The sequence below is a fragment of the Plodia interpunctella genome, chromosome 2 (genome assembly GCF_027563975.2).
Source record: "Plodia interpunctella isolate USDA-ARS_2022_Savannah chromosome 2, ilPloInte3.2, whole genome shotgun sequence".
In the NCBI taxonomy this organism is placed as follows: domain Eukaryota; kingdom Metazoa; phylum Arthropoda; class Insecta; order Lepidoptera; family Pyralidae; genus Plodia; species Plodia interpunctella.
In genome coordinates, this window is record NC_071295.1 from 8,829,084 (window position 1) to 8,847,085 (window position 18,002).

Below are 18,002 nucleotides of genomic sequence, written 5' to 3' on the forward strand. Positions count from 1 at the left end.
TACAGGACATGCGGCGTTTTTATAAGCACAAAACAGCGTTCAAGGTTTCATATCTGAGCACAATTATTTTCGTATCGTCCAACTCCATGGTCAATGTGTACATCCGCGTCGTTGCTATCAATTACACAACCCAAGATTAATGTAATCGAGTCAACTCCGTCCCTTGTGCGGTTGAGGACGTGTGTCAATGTTGTGCCGCGAAAATGGATTTCTTCGATGTATTGCTGCAATCGGGTCTGATGACCACGGCCCTCGTCGTTTATCTAATATTTATAAGAAAACATAGGATCACGCGACGGAATTATATTGAACCAGGTGAGTTCGTTAGTTTTTATTTAGTTTCATCATTCCTCTCTCAATGATTTTTTTTTGGTTTGATTTATCTGGGGTCCTAAAGTTTGCTCCTTGCTAGTTTTTTGTCAAATGTATTAAGCTCGAAAATTTAATTTTATTAAGTACCTATAATATTTTTTGTTTCCCCATTCATTAGTTTATTATCTGTTGTCAATTTACTTATACCTCGATTTTCACAAATTATCTTATCCTACTGTATTTTTGTGATTACTAATTTCATGTAGGTATATGGAAAGTACCTATAAATAACTCGAGTCACTTGTGGCTGATTAAATTTTGTAATAACTTGCGCAAATGTAAATATACTATGTGAAAAAACTGTCGTATTTATGATACGTCTCAAATAATGTATGTCTGTAATGATTACTATGTATATCGCGTAACAATGTTTGGCCTTGAGTCTCATATTGGCGTTAATTAATAGTTTACTCGAGGTATGTTATGGTTTAGTCTCGTAGCGTAGACAGATTCGCGTTTTATCGGAAATATTTATTTTCTCTCGATAAGGATAATAAAACAGCTTCGCCAACAGGACAGATTCGCAAATTGTCAGAATTGCGCAAAATGATAGTTTCGCAAAATAATAAATAGTAGATAATCGATAGCCCACAATAAAGGCGTCATTGCATCATATGGTTATCCTTGATATACACTGATTTTAAAAATATGAAAGTCTGTACTTACTAAAACCTGGCATTATGCGTTTCTGACATACATCGACGTGGATTAATTTGTTGATGCAAATTAAAGTTAGTTAAATTTTAAACGATCGAATTATAGGTACCTATAATTCGATCATTTAAAATAAGTACTTTGCGATTAAACAAGTTAAGAATAGACTAAATTTATATTTCGGTGGATATAAAATATAAATATACTTAATGTAATAAGTAATTAAATATCTTTTATTAATAAAAAATAATTTATAATTAGGCATGGAATAGTCTTGTATCCATAGTTTTTATTTGTCATAGAAATAATAAGAAAAGAAATAATAATTTCAGGGCTAATGACGATAGTATTTCTTTAACTCATAATCACAATAATATTTTTACTGTGATAACATATTAGGTTGGAACTACCCTCTAAAATGGCTAGTAGCGCGCTACTACGCAGTGAAAAGATGGAGAGCAAATCATCGCAGCGTCCCCCTAGATGAGCACCCTCGTTCAGACTTGAACGACGGCTGGGATTCCATATCCATAGTCGCGACCACACCAGATGGTGCCGCCCTCTTGGTGGGCGTCAGGAAGCTGTGTGGCCAGCAGTCGATGGCTGAAGTCACCGTGTATATCAAACTGGCTGACGGAACCAACTATGCTTTGGCTCGTAAGTACTTTATGGTTGTAACTATTCATATTGCTCTTGATTTGAGTCTCAATAACTTTTTAAATAACTCGATACCTCGAACAAGATTATGGTTATGCCCTTAGGGTTATGCCCTTACTGCAACATTTTAACTTGCTAAAACTAATTAAAATTATATGTATTTAATGTCATATCTACGTTATAAACTAATAACTACTTAGGTGGCTTTCTATTATTAGGTACCTATCCTATTGTTTGTTGATAAATATAATGTTATCAGCAAATATAGAACATGCCTTTATCTACTTTTAATTATTTTATAATTAAATATCCTTTATTATATCTTATCACGTGTCCCGTGGTCCTTCATTTTGCAATAATCGACTTTTGTTAGTTACTTGTATACATTTCAGTTTAATCACTCGATAAATTGCAAGTCATATCTACGATTCAATTAATAACGCTTCAATTTTCAAAGATTTTTTAATTGAATCTTGCCCGATTACCGGAAAGGTAAAAATGATACTTCTTATGCTTTATTGGTAGAATGTTTTTAATTTCGCTACATATACGACCTACAAAGTTTTCGAGATCCAGTGGTACAGCTTAAATCGTAAACAATCTTGACGAGTAAATATTCGCGCAGGGATATTCTGTACATCGTTAGATGTACAGAATATTCCTGCGCGGTCCCTGTCCCAACACTGTTGTGAATACTATATTATAAAAAAATGCCTCTGTCGCGTCTGTCTGTACGAAGCAATAAACTCAAAAATATCGGACTGATTTGTGTACGATTTTCACCATACGATGATACTGTGATTACACTCTCAATTGGTGAAAAGGGGATTTATTATGGTTTAATCCGAGCGAAGCCGGCCGCCAATAATAAATAAATAAAAAGTCTTGGTACTTATCCTACGCTTGCAGGTCACCCAGATACCGCAGTGGGAGCTTGGGAGGACACCGCAGAGGGCTGGACGGCCGAAGGTCTGAAAATACAAGTGGTGATACCCGAGCTCTGCTTGCGGGTCATCTACAACGGCATCCTGACCAGGCTCTCCGACGGGGTCAAACAGCACGTCAAATTTAATTTTATGTAAGAATACCATCTACCAAGTAACTTCCAGTAACTATTAGGTTAGATATTTTTTGTATTCTGGTTGGTTAATATTACTTGTATTGCACAATACGATATCTAGAAATAATATCGAGCATGTATCTTATAAAGGGATTGCGGCGTTTTATTTATTTTTAGGATTAACAATTACATATCGGGCACATAAGGTACATACTTCGCACTTTATACATACATTACGGTGTATACAGAGCCAAGAGCTGTATGACGTGCTTGTAGCGATAGGATGTTTGCCTATCACCTATGTGAAGAATGTAACAAATCTTTTTCGCTTCCAGACCAGCACGGAAAACGTATCTATTATTTATGTATTTTCGGAATGCACCAGTATCAGTTGAGTATTTTTTTTCAGTTGGACATCAGGGTCCGATGTGTCGCGTTATCCCGAAGACTGGAGCGACCAGCTCGCCGCCCACACCCTGGCTTTGGAGCAGTGGAGAGATGACGAATGGCCAAATATATTGTGAGTTTACATTGCTGGTTTTTCCTTGCGATAGTAAAAAGCTCACATACTAACTACGCAGTGTACGTTTATTTGCGTCGGTATTAGAGTTTAGAGATTGTGTATAGGAGCCATATATTTTTGAGGTCTCAAATAATTCTTCGTCCAGCGTCCTGGATTAGGAATTTACGCTACACCACAGGAACTGCATAATGAATGTGTTTTTCTTCAATTTCAGAGGCAAATGGGAGGACGGAGGTTGGCTTCAATTCGGTGTAGCCCAAGGGCGATTCCAATCTTTCGACGAGCAAGGTGCCGTGGATAAGACCGAGTACCTGCGATATAGGGGCATTAGGGAAAGACGCTGGGCCCCGCATGGGTACCAGGGTCTACGGCGTTCTGTGTCTTTGTTGGTGGTTGCCAAGGACGGGACTGCTGTTCAGATCCGTGGCATGTCGTATAACAATGTCCTTACAGAGTGAGTTGCCCATGTTATGGACCTTTTCCGTTTTATTAAGCTTAAAAAATAGCAATATTGGGATAAAAAATGCACCATGGATGTAGGTACATTCTAAATCTGCTCGGATGCAGAATTGTTTTTTCTAAATTTATTCAGTTGATTTTTGAGTAATCCATGTAAACATCCTCAAAAATTTTAACATCACGCTTATAAACATACTCTCAAAATATTACTTGGTCGTTTAAGAGGTAAACTGTACATACATACCACGTTGCTTATATCCTATCTATATTACAGGAATATATCCGGGTGCGTGCGACATCCTGATGGAGATGTATGCAGTATTACTAGTACAGATTTTTCCATGCAACATTTCTGCGAGACTCCTGATGAGATCCCGAAGGTTTTCACTTTCAACGTTGAAAGTGAGTAGTGTCAATTATAAAACTTGTGTAACTGAATTGGACCGAAGCCAAACATTACTGAAACTGTTTTAATTCATTCGCATTCGTAATATTTGTTAGGATTTATCGTTTAGTATATATAAAATAGTAGATATAAATCATTTAGTAGCTTTACCTTACATATTTGTCTATCTATTTGAAATGTTGTTTTCAATTTGCAGCAAAAAGTCGCGAGTTCCGTCTCGTATTTTCCATCAACGCAGACGGTGGACAGCTAGTGAGCGGGTTACCTTACCAGCAGCGCTGCGAACACCGCAGCGCGGCGGGCGTCGTCAACGGGGACCCGGCCACTGGCGTGCTGGTGCTGGGATATGAGGCGGGTGAGTAATTGCTAAATAAATCTGCCTGTTTTATTTGCCAGTTAACCCTATCCAATACATGTGATACACAATTTTGTTGTTATAAGAAAACGGCGAAACGGGCCCTAGAGGTTATGTTTACATTTAATTTTTAAAACAATATACATTGTGTTACGTGCCGTAATAAAATTAATACATAGATACAGTCGAGCAAATTTCAGGTATATTAAATAGTAGTCCCAGGTTTAATCCCCGATCAGATCCAGATAGAAAATTATCTTTTACAGATTGACCTGGGTCTTGGATGTTTATCTATGTATGTATTGTATATGTTATAAAATATACTATATTTTTATATATTTTATAACATATACAAAACATACATAGAACGTTATATATTATTAGGGCTAACTGAATCTGTGTGATTTATTTCCATATGTATATTTATAATTTTTAGCGGAGTCGCGTCAGCCGCTGTCCCCGCTGGCGCCCGCGCCGGCGCTGCAGTGGGCGGGGGCGGGGGCGGGGTCGGGGGCGGGGGCGGGGGCGGGGGCGGAGGGCGACGCGCCGCACTGCCTCTGGTTCGGGGACAGGGCTGCGGCGTGCGTGGAGTACACGGGGGGCAAGGGCGCTTCGCTGGCGTTGCTGGCTTCCGTGCAAGATGAAGAGGTCAGGATATTTACAGACTGTAGTAGGCGTGTTGTAATACGCAAGTACAAGAGCTCGTACAGTCATGTGCGACCAGTACAATTGTATTATGTGTTTACGGTGTGCAAAAGTGTGCAATATATACTGCATTCAATTTTAGGCTGCCATATTGGAATAAGATTGGAATAGGAACCTGTGTATTTGTGTACACATTAATACACGCGACTGTACAAATAATCAAAGACATCCGCGTATACAATATATACAATAGATTATGTCATCCACCAAATACGGTCTTAGAGTTAATCTTTTAAACATGCAAACATTAATCAAACAAAAAATAATAAACTACAACAAATACCTACCATTTATTCTTCAGATTATACTTACATACATATTATAAAACAAAGTGCTCTGCCGCGTCTATATATCCGCCTGTTCGCGATAAACTCGGATAGGATCCTGCGCAAAGGTACACAATTTAAAACTGTACAATATAGTTTATGCTATTTTTGCACTGTATAGAACTTATGTAATATCCATTATAATAGTTGTGTGTTCTACAGTTCAACTTTTTAAATCTTGTTTAGTTTTTTATTGGTAAGGATTTTTTAATTGGCTCCTTTGCTATCTAGTTTTATGTCTATTTGTTTATATAAATGTTGCTATTGGTCTTCCTGTAAAAACAATAATATTATTTTTACCCGAGTGAGGCCGGGACGGGTCGCTAGAAAATAAAATAAACAATCTTTTCCATCATAAATCATGTTTTATTTTAAATCGCAGGGTTACAAAGTACCCCCAGGGTTCTGCGTGACGACCCGCGCCCTGGAGGAACATCTGGAGACGAACCCAGCGCTGACGAGTGCTATCAAACAGATCGAGGCCGCCAATGACAACTACGAGGAAAGCAACTTCAAGGACAAATGTAACAAGTTAGTATTTCAAAGTATATTTTATATATTGGTCAAGTGGTTAGGACCGTCCGCCTGTGATCGATCAGTCCCAGGTTCGAATCCTGCTCATGCGATATGAATTTGTATACCAATATGACTCATGTATGGTATTTTTATAGGACACCACTTAAAGTGGAGGTCCGGTGAAGGGAAACATCGTGAGGAAACATGCACATAATAATGTGTTAACATCATAATAAGTATAAAGAAATTGTATGTGTTTGCGTTTCTGATCTTCATTATCATTTTTGTCTATCCCACAATTTACAACCGGCCGCCAACCTGGGGCCAACCCTTGTTGTTGCTTGTAAGCTGTTAAAGTACTTTTATCATTAGTACATCGGTAAGAGGATATGGAGTAGTTCTATTTTAGAGCGGAAACAACACGTCACAATTATATGTATAATTAAATCATTTTGTACAAATTCAAAGGGCGATACAGTTATTCGTCACCACCGAGATCACAGGAGCTGTGAAGGACGACATATTGAAATATCTGGCTGAACTGCGGCTCCAGGCCAAAGACAAAGGATTGGAACAACGATTCGCTGTGAGGTCTTCAGGTAAGAATACTATACCCACTTTGTTCAGTAAAAATAATTCACAAATACATATAAATACATGAACCTTAAACACAACACTTTTTTTGGACGGTCGCGTAAATAAGGTATTCAATCTATAATTAAAACAATGACATCCATTTTTGATGAATGATATTCTAAATACACTTAGGCCCTTTAATTTTCACATACAAATGTGTTAATTGTAATGAAATACATGTTAAAATTATTACAACATTTATAAATGTACTTCAACTAATTTGTGAGTCCAAAGCATAAAAACAATAACTTCTGGGAAAATCTAATTTAAAAAGTATATCTAATTTTCGATCATTAGATTCGAAGGATATAACCTTTAATTATTTTTTTTATAGCTATTGGCGAAGACAGCGAAACTTTATCCGCGGCCGGGCAGAATGAGACCATATTGGGCTGTGTGAGCGATGACGATGTACTGAGAGGCGTCCAGAAATGTTGGGGCTCCATGTTCGCCTTCACCAGCGCTTATTACCGCAGGCAAGTGCTTAGCAGATACCTTCCAGCTACGAAAAAATAAATACCAAATATTAGGACAAATCAATAAATATATTAGGACAAATCACAAAAATTGAGCTAGCGCCAAAGTAAGTTCGAGACTTGTGTTATGGGATACTAACTCAACGATACTATATTTTATAACAAATACATGTATACTTAGATGAACATCCAAGACCCGGGCCAAAAAGATCATTTTCCATCATGACCCGACCGGGGATCGAACCCGGAACCTCTCGGTTTAGAGGCAAGCACTTACTACAAAATCGTTGTCAAAATAAACGAGATATTCTATTTTTGTTTCACATTTGTCGTGAAATATCTAGAATAATAATTATCTAAGAGATTTGTCCTAACAATGGATTCGCAATCGAACCACGACCAACAACTAGCTGTAGACTTCATCAGCGTAGAATAGTTCGTACTTCTGACAACATGATTATAATTCTTGTGATTAATATATTTACAAAGGTAGTCTTTTCAAAACGATTTTCATACATAATTTCACCCTCAATTTAGTCCTTTGGGGGTTGATTTTTGAAATCTATTTTTGCCGGTTTAGCCGTGAAAGCGGAATGGATATGATTTTCATACAAACTTTCACCCCCTATTATAGTCATAAAAGGATTGATATTTAAAAAAACGTAGCCCGTGTTTGTAGCCCAACAGACAAACTTTCGCAACATTTATAATATTAGTATGGATGCAAATGAAAGTCTCACAAATACATGATACTAGCGGGTAGTCCATGTTACTTTTAAGGTTTATCTGTGTGCCAAATATCATCATAACAAAAACCCAACAGTTTTTGCGCATATTCTTACAAACATACAAGTATTCTATCATCAGTAAATACTATATCCAACAGCGGGTTGATTTAGGCTGAAAATTATATTAATTAACGTTGATAATATGGATTTAATATTATGCCGACTGTCTAACGACAGGGCTGTCAATGTCAACAAAATGCCGCCTTTTTATTTGTCAAAGTGAAAAAACTGTATGATTTTTTGGCATTACACGCAGACGAAGAAACCTATATTTTATTGAATCCCTCGAGATTTGCCCATAATTCTGGAGATCACATCTTTTCACAGACAAAACGGGCAGCCATGTATGTGCGGCGGCGCGGTAGTGATACAAGCGCTGGTGTCGCCGCTCGCGGCCGGCGTGCTGTTCTCCCGCCACCCGGCCGCCGGCGACCCCTCGCGGCTGCTGATCACCGCCAACTATGGACTCGGTGAGGTACTCTACAGTCATGTTGCAATCGGTGATGGTTGTGTAACGGGGTGATACAAGCGCTGTTTTCGTGCAAACTTCGCAGCTTATGTACCTAACTAATATTGTAAATACGAAAGTAGGTTTGTTTGTTTGTTACCTCTTCACGCTCTATAAATGTTCTTGAAATTTTGCTTACATGTAGTTTGTATTATGGAGAAGGACACAGGGTACCTTTCATCCCGGAAACGCTTTACCTACCTAACCAATTTTCTTGAAATTTCTCGTACATGTACTTAAAGAGTATGAAGTGCAGTCAACAGCACATCAACCTACACATATTTATTGCAAACTCGCCGCTATTACCGCGCCATAGAGGTTCATGCAGGGTAACTTGACGTGCTGTTGACTGTACTTTTCATTCCGGGAAAAAATACATTCCCATGGAAAATGCCACGGTTAAAAGCTAGTTATGGAAATAAATGCTTATTATAATCTATTACAAGGTGCTTATTCTATACACAGTTTTCTTTGAGAGTGCCCAAATATCGCATGGACGCCTACGAAGAAGTTTAGAAATAATTCAATATAATAATTTTGCGCTTATTAATAATTTTAATTCCAGAGCGTGGTGTCCGGTACCGTGGAGCCTGACACTATTATAGTGAAGCGACATTACGATGGCCAGTTGAGCATCATGAAGATCGAATTGGGTTCCAAAACGGAGCGTATCACCGCCTCAGACGGTTAGTGATGAAAGGCGTTACATGAGAAAGAAAGAAAGAAAGAAAGAAAACATTTATTTGCCAAAAACATGAGTACAAATATACAAATTGATGTCAAAATGAATGAAACCTCCATGTTTTACCGAATATAGGTATGCTATGCACAAAACAAAAAAAAAAGAATTATAATACTAGCACTAAATTCTATCAGAGTCTATCATTAAAGAAATCATTTAAAGTATAATAACATTTATCAGTTAATAAAGAGGTGCTTTTTCAATAGATTTAAATTTAAGCTTTTATATTGATTTGGAATTTAGTTGTAAATTTTCGATGCCATACATACTATGCTATTACCGAGTAAAGCAGTTTTTGATGGGTGCGTGCATAATCGATAGATATCTCGATGATTCCTCAATACAATATCAGCTAGACGAGCGAATAAATGAGCATTGGTTTTTACAAATGTTGCTACCTCAAGTATTTACATACTTGAGGTAGCAACATTCTTACACTTCTCACATTCAGACAAAATTCTTACACTTCCGTCACTTTACAGTGACGGAAGTGTAAGAATTTTGTCTTCTATAAAAAATGGCTGAATCAGTGCTTTGGAGTCTAACTATTACGAGACTATTACTAGTTTTTGTGAGATCTCTATCGACAAAATTTATAAGGAAAATGAACAGCGAGGTGCTGTAAAATTAAAAAAATACAATGGAGAAATATTTCGATTTAGTATATTAAATCTTAATTTCGACGCGAAAAGAAATCTGAATAAGCCCAATTCTGTCAGTCGGTAGCAAAATAGACGTAGTGTGTAAGCAACCGGATGGTAACACGAGAAGATGATAAAGATTTGTGTGTAGCCTACCATTCTAGTACATAGTATAATACTACATAGACGGGTCAAGATCGGTTGATAAACACAGTGTTGCCAGCCAACTGGAGACAGCGCCCACTTTCTTGACAGACTGTACATATTCAATTGAACAGGGGGAGGTGTGACGTCACAACCAGTGCCGGAAACACAACGCAGCGTGCCGTGTCTGTCGGAGCGGGAGATGCTGCAGCTGGCTCGGCTGGGGGTGCGGCTGGAGCTGCTGTGGGGCAAGGGCAGGGACATCGAGTGGGCCGTGGCTAAGGTTCGTTGGAAAGGAAGAAAATAGAATATGAATTGAACAATTAGAATATGACAAAACATATTTTCAATTAAATTGATAAAAAATTTGAATATTTTCAATTAAATTGATGAAAAAGTTTGAAACAACACATAAAAAGAGTTAGATTGAAAAACCATCCTAAACTTCTGGCCTCACAACTCACCATGCCGGACTGCATGAACAGAATGAAACGTCGCTGACTCCTAAAGTTAAACAGCTCTGATTGAGCTCCAAATCAAGAAAGTAATTTCCATTGGGGAATAACTTGCACCCTAAACATCACACAATATAATTGCTCATAGTTAGAAAGGCTGATCGCAAGGTCTATATATATATATCACATTTGTTATGTATATTTATTTGTGATGGTGGCGCTAGTGTGCGGGTTAGCGGAGTCATAGCATACTTTATTACACCGCTCCCACCCGGGCAGATAAGTTCATTGAAATCTGAGCTGTAAAGCGTCCTGTGTACATACTTTACATTGACAAGATGAAAGTTGACAGCGAGCAGTACGCTACTTTGTTGTCAATGTAAAAGCATGTCTACAAAGGACGCATTAAAACTAACATTTCATTGAATCTTGAAAAACTCTAGCGCTAACATCATATTTTTATCAACTTCATTAATATCTTCTTATGCGCTAATAAACGCAACATAAACTATGTAACATTTACCAACCAAGATCGAGAACTGACGATATCGTCAAAGTTGTAGGAAGATGCTGGACGCAGGCTGTTTTCTATTTGTCTGTGAGGAAGTCTTTGGAAGAGGCCTATGTCCAGTGAACTTCTTGTTGTTTAAGCGATGATATTAGTATAGATATAAAACTTAGAACGCTTACAGGATGGCATCTACATGTTGCAAGCGCGGCCCATCACGTCGCTGGAGCGGTGGACGGAGGAGGAGCTGCTACACGAAAACGATACTCCCATCATGTCAGACGAGGATCTTGTCACGTTTGCCAATTGTGGAGAGGTGAGTACCATAAACACGAAAATTGTATTATCCTTATGGTAACCGTTGTAAAGATTTATAAGCGGTGATGGTGTTCTGGTTAAGACGCCTGTGAACCGAAAGGGCCCAGTGTGCCACGTGTAAAGTAGTTTTTATCAACCACTTGCTGCCGGTGAAGGGAAAAATTTTTGAGGAAACCTGTACTCTGTTTGATTATCAACTTGTGTGTCAAATGGAGTAGGCAATGGCAAACACTCCATAAAATAGAGCTAAGAAAGTCGTCGTGTGTTCCATTCCTTGTAATTATCGCGACCCTCAGCCATGAGGAATATGACTATGAAGAAGAAAGATATTTATTACATGTATTGTATCCCAGGTGATGCCAAAGCCGATGTCCCCGATGGGTTACGACGTGATGGTGAAGCCGCTAGCAGATTGCATGATGCGCGGTTTGGAACCCGGCGCGAGCGAGTACGACAAGTGGGTTGTCATCACCCATAACAGGGTCGCCATGGCTTTGTATGCTGTGAGTTTTATATTCTACCACTCGTCTTCACGTGTTCCCGGTTACATCGGTGCTGTGATGCCCCAAAGCCCTTTTAAGGGCTTTAACGTAAACAAATAATATTTTCATCAACTTACAATTTTTAGAAAATCGCCGACTTTCCAGTAATAAGAAACACAATGAGTGTCAACACTCGTGTTCGAATTTCAGATTGGTAATTTTTATCAGTCGAAAACGCTTTGATTATATAATTTAAATTAAATTGCAGTTATCGTACCGGCGACCGCCGAAGACAATAGACATTGGCGTGCGAATGCAAGAGATGGCGCTCCACGGGCACAAGCTGGCCGACCAACATATCCTGGACACGGCGCTGCACCGGCGGCCGTTCAGTCTTTACCACCGAATGCTCTTGATGGTGCGAGCCATGCTGTGGGTGAGTATACCTGCCATAAAACTTCGTCCACACGAGCGCTTTTTCAACGCGCTTTAAAACTATTCTTAATTGTTCAAAGGTGGTTTAATTAGATTTAATTATTATATTGTAGTTCCGTTTTGGACAAATTAGCCATATTTTACTAAAATGAAAACGATATAATTTTAGGTAAGATTATTATTATTATTTCTAGCCTTTGTTGACATCCAAATGGCAAGTGAAAAAAGCGATCAAAGCGGTGAAAAACATGTCGAATTCATTGGAGAACAACAGTTCGTTGGAGATCTTGAAAGGCATCACAGACTTGCGGGAGAATATTCAGGATGTGGCGGTGAGACACATGTATACGAGCTCTTCCAGCTCTAGCAGCCAGCTCATCGCGATGGCTGTCCTGCTGGAGGGTCGAGGAATTGGTGAGATTTTTTATTTATTTATTTACTTGCGACCTAGCCCGGCACACGACAATTCATATATTTATATATATATATATATACAGACAACGTACAGCTGAATCTACTGGACGTAGGAGGATTTTTGGAAATTACACCCCGAAGGGGGTGAAACGGGTGAAAACCTTTTATATGAAAGTTCTACACCGTTGAAGTTAGTGACTTGAAAATTTGGGTTTTAGTTCTTTACAATAAAATTGTATGGAACTTAATACAAATAAACATACTCTTCATTATTTTTCTTAAATAACCGAGATGAAATTGACGCGGGTGAAGACGCGGGTGAAGCCGCGGGCAAAAGCTAGTGTCTATATAAACCTTTGGGAAGCTTTACTGAAACAGTGGTGGTGTTATAGTTAAGACGCCCGCCTGTGAACGGAAAGGTCCCAGGTTTGAATCCTACTTGTGCCACGCGGGTTTGTATACAGTGACAAGACCGTTGCGTGGTTTGAATTAAGAAAGCTTAAAAACAGACACGATACTAAAACAAGAAACATTCCAGATATACTAAAAATTATATTAAATGTTCTTATTTTCTTAAAACTTTTCGTTCTATTCTTGTTTCTCTGCGACTTCATTGCTACAAATTGCTTGCATTGCTTGTTTCGCAGATTTCACCCAAGAGCAGTGCGCCGACATAGGGACAATGTTGAGTTCCGGGGACGTTTTATCCGCGGAAGTGCCTCAAGTTTTAGCAAAAATAGCGCGTCAGATCCACGAAACTGGCAAAATGGAGGAATTCCGGGCCCAAGACTCCAAGGCCGCTTTGAAATGGTTGGAAACAACTTTGCCAGATGTCCACAAGAATGTTGTCAAGTTTTTGGACGAACACGGCTATAGGGCTATCATGGAGGTAAATCCAATTTAGTAGGTGCTTGTTTAGTAAGGTCCGTTGTGAAACTTGGAATGTTCGAGTCCTTTTTTACATTATGGCTTTGTAAATATCAGACAGACATAGTAACAAGACCACACTCACCAGTGGCGCGACTATTAATGAGATAAAAAAAACCCATTCAGTCATGGATATTTTATTTGATGGAATAATAACTGTTTATAATAAAGAGTGCCATGTATGTATTTGTCAGTTACCTGAAGTAAACGCATTTTATTCCAGTTTGATGTAGCGACAAAGCCTTGGGTGTTAGTACCGGAAGAGCTCATGAAAGTACTGGCCAGCATGAGACCCACAGAGGAAGTGAAGAGTACGGTCAAGACAGACGCTGAAGTTATAGCTTCTTTGAAATCGCCACAAAAGGGCAGCACTAGGTTTGTTTTATCTCTCATATCTGGACGTTTTTCCGGTTTCTTCCGCAGGTATTGAGCATCGGAGATTTTTATATTTTTGATTATGGGTTCCATCTAATATCACGTGCATTGATATGTATGTATTCGTAGACTTTGACACATTGGAATAAGAACTCATGTGTGTATGTATGCATGTGAGTTCTTACACATACATATATGTTAATACACTAACTATCCAGTCAACAGCATGCCGAGTTACCCTGCATGAACCTCTATACAATAGCATCGAATTTCCAATGATTTTGGGCTTGATGTGTATATAGACCCAGGTGGTAACTCTTTATAATATCTGAAACAATAAGCATATTGTAATCAACGATGTATCTTTTAGACTCTATATATATTTAAAATTTAGAAGCACAATTTGGGACAAAATTACAGGAAAATTTTGCGATGGTTGCTGCCAGTATGTCGTCACATGGTCCGCAACAGAGAAGCCACGAAGGCCCAACTGATCCTGGGCATCCACAAGGTCAGGCTGATGGTGATAGCGCTGGGCCAGCAGCTGGTCAGGGAGTGGTACTTGCCCGACCCCGACCTGGTGTACTACTTCAGAGAACACGAGCTCAAGAGATATTATGAGACCAGGGACGCAGCGCTTTTGAGGAAGTGAGTTTTACTAATGATTTGTTGTTCAATTTTGTTTGTATACGTAAGAAAAAACAAAAAAGGTTATAAGCAACGGCAATCTTATACCCTGGAGGGATCTCTTCCTGTCAACCAGCAGGAAATTAGCAGGTACTGTTGTACGGAGTACCTACCAATTCCATGGTATATTCACTTTTATTGCATGACACCTCTTATATTTTTTTGTGTCAATAAAGACTACCGCGAGAGGATTCGCCGCTAGAGGCGTTGATGTTGTAAAAGGTTCGTTTTCAAACTAAATTTTGACGTGTGCTGTGAGCATGTGGGCTGGACATGCGCACAACACAAAGCCTTATAGTTCCGCGCCTTTTCCATTTATATTTATCAAGTCCGATGGGTCTTGAGGAGGCAGGCTGAAGAAGAAGTGTCAAGAATATACATAGATCAATGATTGATTTTCATGAATCGTATTTAACCGTAACATATTTTCAGAGCAATCCAGCGTCAACAATATTATCCTAAATGGTCCAAGTTGCGGTTCGCGGAGAACTATACGGGGTGGCCAGAGCCTCTCCAAGTGAAGGGGCCTTCAGTGACCGCCGGAGATGCGAGGATTGAGGCGACTTCCGTGTACGGAGGAGAGGCCATCGGCAGAGCTTGCGTGGTCAAGGATCTTTCAGAGGTAGTTTGATCTTTACAGGTTCTCTATATAGGTATATACCTATCCGTTATATTTGAGACATAATGTTACCTGCGACTGTAGTTGCGGCAAACTTTGTTTATTTGTGGTAAAAAAGAGGCTGTGTCACTCTCCAGCGTAACTATTTCCACACCAAATATCATCTCAATCCAATATTCCGTTTTGGCGTGAAAGTAAAGCGGATTTTAATCAAAATTGTAGGGATTTTTCCCATTGCAATACCATATGGAATGGTCAAGATTGGTTGATAAATAGTCAGTGTTGCCAGCCAACATCACTTTCTTGTCAGACTGTATATATAGTTATGGAACCTTACATTGTCAGATCCACCAGCTGCAACACGGCGACATCCTGATCACGCACGCGACCGACATCGGCTGGTCTCCGTACTTCCCGCTGCTCACCGGCATCGTCACCGAGCTGGGCGGGCTCATATCTCATGGTTGGTAGCAAACAGTAAGATACTGTTCAACTGACTAAAAACAACGATAATTGGTCTATCGTTTGGTTTGGTTGCCTACCGGCATAATCCACCCCGTCTTCTTCTATGGGTACCTCTCCAACTAGTGAAGGTCAGCGATTAGCATGGTGAAGTCCTTCTTGTCCTTAGCTCGGCGGAACAGCTCAGCTGCGCTCGCTATCCCGGTCCATTCTCGGATGTTCCGTGGCCAAGGTTTTTCCTTCCTCCAACCTTTCTCTTCCCAGCGACTTTACCCATCATTATTAGTTGTAGGAGGTTGTATTGTTGATGCCTAAAAACATTACCCAAATACGAGACTTATCCACCCCGTATAGAACATTGATTTTGTAGCACAATGCCTTTGGAATTTAATGGAGTTACGGCAAAGGAGATCTGATGAGACAATGATATGAAATTGTATTAATTATAAAATTAATTAGCTACATTGCTTATACATTGTCCCACACTAGGCAACACACCTGTCCTATGGTAACCAATGTTATAGACCATAATTATAACGTTGACAGTAGCTAGGTTTACAGTAGAAGTTACATGCTATACAATAATTGAAGTCAAAGATACTACTTATTTAAAAAGAAGGAAAAAAGAAAAAAGTTTTAACATTACCTGTGGAGATCACTGGACCTGACGACCTGAGACGATGGAAATAAATCGTTTAACCGTAGACATATTTACTTATACTACTTGGACCACGGAAAATAGTTACTCCAGCACCAGTTGTCGCATAATGGGACAAAACTCAACGGTACTATTGGGATAGATGGCGTTTTTCCATGATACCATTAGATTATAAAGTTGTGCAGATTGCTTAAAACTGCAAAGGTCATCACTGACTTATGGACCAACTAGTAGGTTAGGGTGTTGTTAAACCAGGCATATTATATGGGACAATATATGGCTCTGTATGTATTTATAATATGCGTTTCTTATATGAGCGAAACGAAAGATATGATGATGTGTATAGTTGTGTCACATTCGGTCAAGAAAATCTTAAGTTTCGGTTATTTTCAGGCGCAGTCATAGCACGCGAATACGGCTTGCCGTGTGTAGTGGGAGCGACGGGAGCCGCGGACATGTTCCGCACTGGAGACACGGTCAGACTCATTGGACACCAGGGTGTGCTGGAGAAGGTGTCCGTAGCTGACGATGAAGGAAGCAAGTGATGTGATATTGTTTGTTTATCCTTGTTATATTGTGAGACTGATAAAATGACGTGTTTGAAAGTTTAGTTTCTCACTACTTTATATATATTACAACGAGATACCTATCACAGTTCAAAATATGTAAATAAAATCTCAGTTTAATTTATATTAAGTACTTGTTTATTTATTAAATTGAATATAAACATTATAAAAAGACGTTACAAATTAAACACGTCAAAATATAAAGACCTACAAAACGCAACGTCGGTTCGATTTAAATAAATAAAAAAATATTTTAAAAAGTTTACGACAGGCGGCGCGATCAAATATAAATAAGCAAAGGTACTTCTTGTATAGCAGTGATGCCTCATGACGAAAGCATTCATAAACGATATAAAGTGTAATTAAATTATCGTGTTTAGTTATTACCATGCATTTTATTTTATACCAGTCGATTGGTCAATTTTGAGCCTTATGTCAACCCGCGGACCGATTTCGACATTACATATCCATAAAAGAGATCTCATTTGATCGCCAGCCTTGTCAATGCAAATACGCTTTCAATTCTCAAAATTCGAGTATCACCCCAAATGAAATCGGTGGATTACGTCACCTCAACCCGTACGGGTCAAATTTTTCACAATACCCTCCCAAAAATGCGGTGTAGAAATTAATTGTTATTCGCGGCGAGTACCAGGAGTTCATAGCAGTTGAAGGCGAAGGGCCTGCCGAAGATGACCACGTGGCAGCGGTAGGAGGGCGCGTGCACGGGCCCCAGCAGGTGGGAGCCCCTGTAGTGGACCCTGCCCACGTAGATACCAGGGGCCACCTTCACCGCCCGGGCCCCCACCTCGCCCGCCCGCCACGCCAGCCACTTCACCTCAGCGTTGCACATAACCTGACAAAAATATAAATGATTAACGCGCTGCATACGCAAATCGATAAATATTATGGTGGCGCTTGTGAGTGAGGTGAGCGTGCAAACCCACTAACGCCACAATCATATTGTGTTGAGTTAGTATCCCATAACACAAGTCACGAACTTACTTTGGGGCTAGCTCAATCTGTGTGATTTGTCCTAATATAAAAAAATAAAATATTTTTATTATAGTATATATATTTTATAGTTCAATTGTTTTCCATTACACAATTCAGTCAAAATTTACAACT

The 18,002-nt window shown here is 39.2% G+C and overlaps 2 protein-coding genes across 6 annotated transcripts in view; one reads left to right on the forward strand and one right to left on the reverse strand.

Annotated features, from left to right (window-relative positions):
* Positions 1 to 139: 139 nt before the first annotated feature.
* Positions 140 to 17,004, forward strand: LOC128679469 (rifampicin phosphotransferase-like). Its single transcript, XM_053761752.2, has 24 exons — positions 140 to 315; positions 1,426 to 1,683; positions 2,593 to 2,761; positions 3,153 to 3,263; positions 3,481 to 3,720; positions 4,000 to 4,127; positions 4,328 to 4,486; positions 4,923 to 5,134; positions 5,900 to 6,048; positions 6,502 to 6,632; positions 7,004 to 7,145; positions 8,261 to 8,408; positions 9,007 to 9,127; positions 10,103 to 10,251; positions 11,116 to 11,247; positions 11,603 to 11,752; positions 12,000 to 12,167; positions 12,361 to 12,580; positions 13,228 to 13,469; positions 13,731 to 13,882; positions 14,303 to 14,530; positions 15,002 to 15,191; positions 15,534 to 15,651; positions 16,702 to 17,004. The coding sequence occupies exons 1-24, from the start codon at positions 204 to 206 to the stop codon at positions 16,851 to 16,853; spliced, it is 3,981 nt and encodes a 1,326-aa protein (XP_053617727.1). The 5' UTR covers positions 140 to 203; the 3' UTR covers positions 16,854 to 17,004.
* The window catches only part of LOC128679445 (uncharacterized), a 31,496-nt gene continuing 30,483 nt past the window's right edge, over positions 16,990 to 18,002 (reverse strand). For 3 of the 5 annotated variants that reach the window (XM_053761715.2, XM_053761723.2, XM_053761743.1), the window contains one exon: positions 16,990 to 17,730. In XM_053761715.2, coding sequence (XP_053617690.1) covers positions 17,503 to 17,730 — 228 coding nt within the window. In that variant the 3' untranslated portion in view covers positions 16,990 to 17,502. The remainder of the gene's footprint in view (positions 17,731 to 18,002) is intronic. The other 2 variants (XR_008405756.2, XR_008405755.2) reach the window with 1 other exon arrangement.

What these genes read in the sequence shown, in the direction of transcription:
- LOC128679469 (XM_053761752.2), top strand. Translation starts at nt 204, where the DNA reads ATGGATTTCTTCGATGTATTGCTGCAATCGGGTCTGATGACCACGGCC. An exon ending in GCTGGAGGGTCGAGGAATTG is followed by an intron (nt 12,581 to 13,227) that starts GTGAGATTTTTT and finishes CTTGTTTCGCAG; the next exon opens with ATTTCACCCAAGAGCAGTGC. An exon ending in CCACAAAAGGGCAGCACTAG is followed by an intron (nt 13,883 to 14,302) that starts GTTTGTTTTATC and finishes ACAAAATTACAG; the next exon opens with GAAAATTTTGCGATGGTTGC.